This window comes from Mesoplodon densirostris, chromosome 11, assembly GCF_025265405.1.
Source record: "Mesoplodon densirostris isolate mMesDen1 chromosome 11, mMesDen1 primary haplotype, whole genome shotgun sequence".
Taxonomy (NCBI): Eukaryota; Metazoa; Chordata; class Mammalia; order Artiodactyla; family Ziphiidae; genus Mesoplodon; species Mesoplodon densirostris.
The window spans coordinates 6,579,355-6,586,565 of record NC_082671.1 but is presented as its reverse complement, the minus strand read 5'-3'; the positions used below and the strand labels follow the sequence as shown (position 1 = coordinate 6,586,565).

The 7,211-nt window shown below is 54.7% G+C and overlaps 1 protein-coding gene across 1 annotated transcript; it reads right to left on the bottom strand.

Annotated features, from left to right (window-relative positions):
* Positions 1-950: 950 nt before the first annotated feature.
* KCNA1 (potassium voltage-gated channel subfamily A member 1) lies at positions 951-5,156 on the bottom strand. The gene is made up of 2 exons (XM_060112087.1): positions 4,558-5,156; positions 951-4,190 (listed from the first exon to the last, which is right to left on the bottom strand). Exon 2 carries the CDS (start codon positions 3,649-3,651, stop codon positions 2,164-2,166), a length of 1,488 nt encoding a protein of 495 aa, XP_059968070.1. The 5' UTR covers positions 3,652-4,190; positions 4,558-5,156; the 3' UTR covers positions 951-2,163.
* Between the last annotated feature and the right edge of the window lie 2,055 nt (positions 5,157-7,211).

Here is a 7,211-nt window from a genome sequence, read left to right as displayed (position 1 = left end):
CCAGGAGAGCTTACTCTGAACCGACTGTTCCCACATCCACAATGATGCCTGCAAAGATCAGACTGTCAGAGTGGCAAAAATGCTTCTGCAGGCAGAGGAAGAGGATGGAAATACGCCAGGACCGTGAGGCTGGACCCGAGGAAGCCTTGCTTGTCCAGAGTGACCCCTGATAGGAAACAAATTCCCCAAGAGTTTTATACTGGCTTCTGGTAGAGAAGAGGAAAAAACAAGTTCGAGGTTCGTGTCAAGTTCAAAGATGGGTCTCGGGCCCCAGTTTCCATCCCACGTCTGGCTGCCAAAGGGACCGAGTCCAGCGGATGGCCAGAGAGCACCCTCCCGGGTCTCTCCTGTCTGGGGCGCAGGATGGCGCGGTGTCCCCGCAGTGCGAAGTGAGAGAGCGAGGGTGGAAAAAGGAAAAGCGAAATATCTGTGCCCCAGCCTTCCTCCCTTGTGTTACATAACTTCTCAGCTGTGTTAATGGAGGCACTTTCTGCAGTTCGCTGTGGGTACAGGATAAAGGCACTAAGCAACTATTAAATCAATTGGTTGCGTTTCTTCAGGGAGCCTCAGGGGGAGGGCCGAAGTCTCTGCAGACTTCAAATCATGACTGCAAAAAGAAATCAGCTCTGCTTTGGGCGCATACGATGGAGAAACATTTTCATTTACATCTTAAGAATGCACCAAAAAACATGCAGTATTGCACCTTTGTTTGTTTGTTTGTTTGTTTTGCTTGTGTTTCTCTTCAGCTAGAAAGAATACTTGTTCTTAGGTGTTGCTATATATACCTTGATAACTTAAGTTTTCCACAGAGCTTCCCTTTAAGGGATGGGCATGTTGGTCCTCTCTCTGCCTACATCTGCACAGAAACCTGACATTTCCCTGAGCAAAGGCAGGAGGATTGACTGAGTGCCCCCCACCCTACCCCCCCCATTGTTTCTTTTGGGCCCCTCAACCCACAAACTTATAATTTTTATTATTTTTTAATGTTTTTACATTAAATTAATCATGCACTAATTAATTCAAGGTACACCTTAATCAAATCGGCCATAATGCTGAATAAGAGAACATGCTGTGAGCTCCAAAAAGTTACTGTTCCCAGCTGACTAACATAGGTACTTAAATACAGTACTTTATTTACTAATAAAAATAGTTAATAAATGAAGGAGTGCACTTTTGGTGAACGCAAATGAAGAAGGATCTATTTTTAGAAGAATCGATTCCAAAGTAAGCTTATCCTCTATTGTCTGAGTTAACGTTCTCGGCATGCGATTGTAAAAGAAATTATGATCAGATTCAAACATGCTTACACTTAGTTTCATTTGTGCTCTGTTGCAATAAGGAGGCTAAGGTTTTACATCCAGTTCTGGAGGCCGGGGTTCAGGGTGCAGGACTGGTGAGAAAAGACCCATTGGGCGCATCTGCAGTTGAGAATCTTAGCAGCACTGCAGATGGATCAATGAATTGCATTCAGTTATCATTTTTTTCTTAGAGAAGAGTTTGAATCGGAAGGAAATGGGGCAGAGGGGGAAATCCCTACAGACCAGGACCAGTATCAGATTTCTAAGGTGCTTGGTGAACCAGTCTTAAGTAATTTTTTTTTCACCTTGGAATATGCAGTTCGGTTGATCAAAATAAAAACATCTGTTCGTTGCCCGTTTCGGCTGGTGTATCATGTTACACATAATACATCTGATGCACCATCTTAAAATGCACTGTGCAGTTTGCCAAGATTTCATATTGGAGTCCCATGCAAATTTTAATTTTATATTTCTAAGCGATCATCTGATTCTTAGTTAAAAGGAAAAAAAAAATTTAAAGAAGCCACCAAGGATTAAAAACGGGGAAGCATATGAACCTTATTTTACCTAGACAAGTTCATGGACTGAGCGATTTTAAACCAGTTTTAGAAAATACACTTTCTTTTCCCATTTTTTAATACAATGAAAATAGTTTCTCTTTTCATGGCTCCTGAAAGCTTCGGGTTTGCCACCCCCCAACATTGGCAATGCAACAATGCATCGACAGTTCAATAGAGCATTCAAAGACTATTTAGTAACGTATCTACAAGGAGTGACCTGGGTCACTGGGGGTTTGGTTTGGTTTGGTGTTTTAAGTCTTTCAAGCTGCTAAGTGGGGGGCTTTTTAGTTTCTCTGCTTGGCTTTTTAAACATCAGTCAGTAGCTTGCTCTTATTCACGCAGTTTTGGTTAGCTGCGGTGCAATTGCCAGTTCTGACATTGGCCTGTCTAAAGTGGGCTATGCTATTATTCATATCCTCTTCGATCTCCATGTACTCAGATTTGCTGATGGTGGAGGAGCTGCGCCGACTGAGGTCACTGTCAGAGGCTAAATTAGGGGCGCTGACGTGGAGCAACTGAGCCTGCTCTTCCCCCTCGGTTTCTCGGTGGTAGAAATAGTTGAAATTGGACACAATGACAGGTACGGGCAGGGCAATTGTCAGCACACCGGCGATGGCACACAAGGAGCCCACGATCTTGCCTCCAATTGTCACAGGGTACATGTCACCGTATCCTACGGTGGTCATGGACACCACCGCCCACCAGAAAGCATCGGGGATACTGGAAAAGTGCGACTCAGCTTCTTCCGCCTCGGCAAAGTACACTGCGCTAGAAAACAGTATGACCCCGATGAAGAGGAAAAAGATGAGCAGCCCTAGCTCTCTCATACTGGCTTTGAGGGTCTGGCCCAGGATCTGGAGGCCCTTAGAGTGGCGGGAGAGTTTGAAGATTCTAAAAACCCTTACCAACCGGATGACCCTGAGGATGGCCAGCGACGTGGCCTGCTCGCCCTTCTGGTTCCCCTCCTGCTCAGCTATCTCGGTGCCCAGGGTGATGAAATAGGGGATGATGGCCACGATGTCGATGAAGTTCATGATGTTTTTGAAGAAGTCCGTCTTGCTGGGGCAGGCGAAGAAGCGCACCACCAGCTCGAAGGAGAACCAGATGATGCACAGGGTTTCCACGATGAAGAAAGGGTCCGTGAAGATGTTGGCCTTGTAGACCAGCGTGGTGTTGTCGAGGCGGTGGACGGTGCCCATGAAGTCCTTGTCATCCTTCAACTCGGGCAGCGTCTCCAGGCAAAAGATGACGATGGAGATGAGGATGACCATGACGGAGACGATGGCGATGACCCGGGCGGGCCCCGAGCTCTCGGGGTACTCGAAGAGCAGCCACACCTGGCGCTGGTACTCCTTCTCCGGCAGGGGGCGCTCCTCCTCCTTGATGAAGCCCTCGTCCTCCCGGAACTTCTCCATGGCCTCCTCGCCCAGCTCGTAAAACTTGATCTCTTCGGAGAACATGTCCAGCGGCACGTTGACCGGCCTCCGCAGCCGGCCCCCCGACTGGTAGTAGTAGAGGATGGCGTCGAAGCTGGGCCGGTTGCGGTCGAAGAAGTACTCGTTCCTCAGCGGGTCGAAGTAGCGCATGCGTTTCTTAGGGTTGCCCAGCAGCGTGTTGGGGAACTGCGCCAGCGTCTTGAGCTGCGTCTCGAAGCGCAGCCCGGAGATGTTGATGACCACGCGCTCGCAGCACTCGTGGTCGTCGTGCTCGGCCGCCCGCGGGTAGCTGCCGTCCTGCGGGTGGCCCGGGGCGGCCGAAGCCTCGTCCACGTTCTCTCCCGACATCACCGTCATGGTGGAGGCAGGGGGCAGCGGCGGGAGACCCGGGGCGGGCCCGGGGCGGGGAGGGGCGAGGGAGTCTGGGTGGGGGGGGACCCGCGCGCCCCCCCCACCTGCGTAAGCGGCTCCCCCGCGCTCAGGGGGCGGGGCTTCCGAGCCAGCAGGTGGAGGGATCTGCCACTTGGAGACCGTCTCCACCCCCCCCGCCTGTTTCTCCGTTTGGAGTCCCCCTCGCCTGCCGCCCCGGGTGCAGCTTTTCGCCGGGGCGGGGTGGGGACTGGTGTGTGTTGGGGGAGGGGGGATTGGGGGTGGCGATGGGAAGAAGGTTGGTGTTTCTTCCTGCTCCGAGGTGCCTTAACGCAGCGCCGTTCTAGCGGACCGGGCCACCGCTTGGGGGCCTCCCTTCCCCTCCGCGAGCCCTCCTAGGACCCGGGGCAGAGCCAGCTCGGCAGATGCCCTCGCCTGCCACCCCCTCTGCTTCTCCTCGGCTCTCCCCCCTGCTAGCCCTCTTCGCCTGCCGCCTTCTAAGCTCCCACCGGGGCAATCGATGGACGCTGCAGAGAAACAGAAAGTGATACGGGGGCAGAAGATCAGAAGCGTTCACATGGGACGGACCCACAGACACGGAAGAGCACAGACCTCTAGCTTTTTGAGGAAGCACGAGACTTTTGCTAGGGTTATATCACAGACACGCAGACAGACACACGCAGACACCCGAAATCCAAGTTTGGGGCTCCTCCATCCCACTTTCCCCAATGCCCAACAGCCGATCTGTTTACAACTTCGTTAAACTAGAGATCGGAAAAGCGCCCAGAGACGCTGGCGGAGCTCCAGGTCCAGGCAGCATCCCCGCGCCCCCGGCTCCCCTCACCCGCCGCCCCAAGCCCCACTTCTGCAGCCCCGGACCGGGGAACCCCCTACCTGGCCGGCCGGCTTGGCGCAGGGGCGGTGCTGAGTCGGCGGAGAGCCCGAGCGGGAATGCGGCAGGTCGCCTTTGCGGTACCCGGGCGCGAGCCGCGGCCGCCACAGCATCCGAGGGGCGCCGGGGCCACCGCGCCGCCCTCGCACCTCGTCCTGCTCTCCTTCAGTTGGCCACTCGCTTAACTGGGCAGCGACGGCGGAAATGTCCGTTCCCGACCCCCATCCTCGCCCGTGGCCGGCAACCTGGAGACGCCGCTCTCGCTCTCGGGTGCGGGCAATTCCGGAGGCTGCGGGGCGGAAAAGCGAAATGCCACCCTCTCCCGAGCTCTGAAGCGAATGACGATGCGGAGCGCTCTCGCCCCCTCCCAACACCGTGGGAGCCCTTGATTCGATCCCGAAGGAGGCGAGCGAGCAAGGGCCTGGATCTCCGCGCCTCGCAGGTCCCCTCGGCTTCCCGCACCCCGCGCGGACCTCGGCGAGGCTACGCGGCGCGCCGGAAGCCGTTCGGAGCTCCGAGTGGGGCAGGGTGCGTGCGGCTCGGGTCCGCTCGGTCCATTTCTGGGCGCTGCAAGATCAGCAGAAACCTGAGAAAGCGCCCGGAATGCGGAGCAGCGATTGGCCCACCCGGGCGTGGGTTGGGGAGGGCGGGGGAGGGCGGGAGCGAGGAGGTAGGTGGAAAATAGGAGGGGGTGGCTTGGCAGAGGGGGGCTGTCATTCAGTTCCCACCCTTGCCAACACGGCTTTTTCCTTCTCCTGCCAGAAAAGCCGACCGCCAGTTCTCCTTCCCTGTGGTCCACAGCCCCGCACACGCACGGTCCTCGGCCGCGACCTCTCCGGGAATTTCACATTGGAAATGGTCAGGTCCGACGCAATGCAGGCGGTGGTGTTCCTGGCACAACTACTCTGATCGGCTGCCGTTTGTGCAGTCCCACAATAATCCGCTTCTCTGCGCGCTGTCCGGCCGCTCCCGCAGGGGGCTCTGCAGGGCAGACCCAGCTTGTCCCTGCCGGCCTCGGAGAGATGCGGACTTCGGGTTGGGCTCTGCAGTTGAGGATCCCCCGGGTTTGTTCTCCGTCGCGCTACTGCGAGGCAGTGGTGTTAAGAGTGTGTCCCTCTTTGACCTACGACGGGAGTTGAAGTTTTCTTGCGATCAGACTATTTTGAAATACTGAGAATGTGACTTGTGGGAAACCAAAGCCTTCGTGGGTTTATGCGCTTGTCTGCCAACTTGGTGCTAATTGGAACGAATCTGAGAAGCAAGTCGCCTGCCCACCTCCCACCCACGTCCCTCTTCCCGAAGCCTCTTTTTCCGGCCTAGGGCCTTCCCAAGGCCCCTTGCAAGGCTAGCAGCTTCTCGGGGACAGGGTCCGCAGAGAGGCGCAGGGCAACAGGAGCCGGGGGCGTGCGCGGTGCCCTCGGAGTGCGGCTCCAGCTGCGCCCCTAGAGGCGCTGCTCCTTGGCGCCTGCAGCGCGAGAGAAGGCAGCCAGCAGCTCCGGTACTTCAACTGCGGCCGAGTCTCCAAGGGGGCTGCAGAAGCCCGGAGTCGCCGCCCATTGGCTCCCCGGCTGCCTTGGGACCACCCCTTAGCACCACCGCGACCGCGAAGCCTCCCGCCGACACCACCCACCTCTTTAATCAAAGCGAAAGATTGCATCCTCCCCACTCTGTTGTGGCTAGTGAGAAGCAGGGACCTCGGCGGGCCCTGCAACCAGGCAGTGCAGCAATCCTGGGTACCGAACTAGTTAAGTCCCTCCTCCAGATACCGACTCCGGCATTCCTTTCAGAAAAAAATAGGTATTTGTTCCCTCCACTCCTCCGGAGCCATAGCCCAGCTTTTCTTTTACAAACGATGAGTTCTCTTAAACTCCTCCTTCCCATATTAAGCGCTGCCCTTTCCCCTCCTTCCAAACACATATTCCTGTATCCCACTGACTCCGCGGTTCCTTTCCTTTCCACCCTACTGCTTTATTGGAGAGAAAAAGAAAAAAAACCACGAAGCTCTGCATTGCAATACTGTCAAGTCCCTTGTTTTCTTTGCTACTGCTGCTGCCGCTATGGCTGCTAAGGCTGCTGCAGCCCTGAGAACACCCTACTACTAGATCTGATAAACATTTTCAGACCCTGTCCTAGCAATACGGGCCTTCCTACGCTACTCCGGTACCTCCCTCTGCCTGTAGCCCCCATCCTTCTTTCAAAGGTTTCTGAGACTGTCCTCTCCCCAGCCTCATGCGGATGCACTTGCCCTGATTCAGCATTGGGAGGTTGCTTTAGTAGAAGAGATTTACAGACTGGATGAGATCCCAGGTTCCTAAACCCAGGGGGTTATTAGGGGGCACAATAAGATCAGGAGGTTTTCAACATCCCTGAAAGATGTCTTTAGAGCTGGACTGGACCTCCATGGAATTGGAAGAAATTTGCTAAGCTAGGAACTCATCATTCTTGATGCAAGCCCGCCATTGGTAAGGGTCTGAAGGTGTTTATTTGTTCAACAATTTGCTTAGCTCCAGCTATGCGTCAGCCAAATTCTAGCACTGGAGACATAGCAGTAACTAAGACATGAGGTCCCAGACCCCTTGGAGCTCACATTCTTGTGGGAGAGACAGACAATTAACAAATAAACCATTGTATATATGTACTACATCTTCTTTATCCA

What these genes read in the sequence shown, in the direction of transcription:
- KCNA1 (XM_060112087.1), bottom strand. Translation starts at nt 3,651, where the DNA reads ATGACGGTGATGTCGGGAGAGAACGTGGACGAGGCTTCGGCCGCCCCG.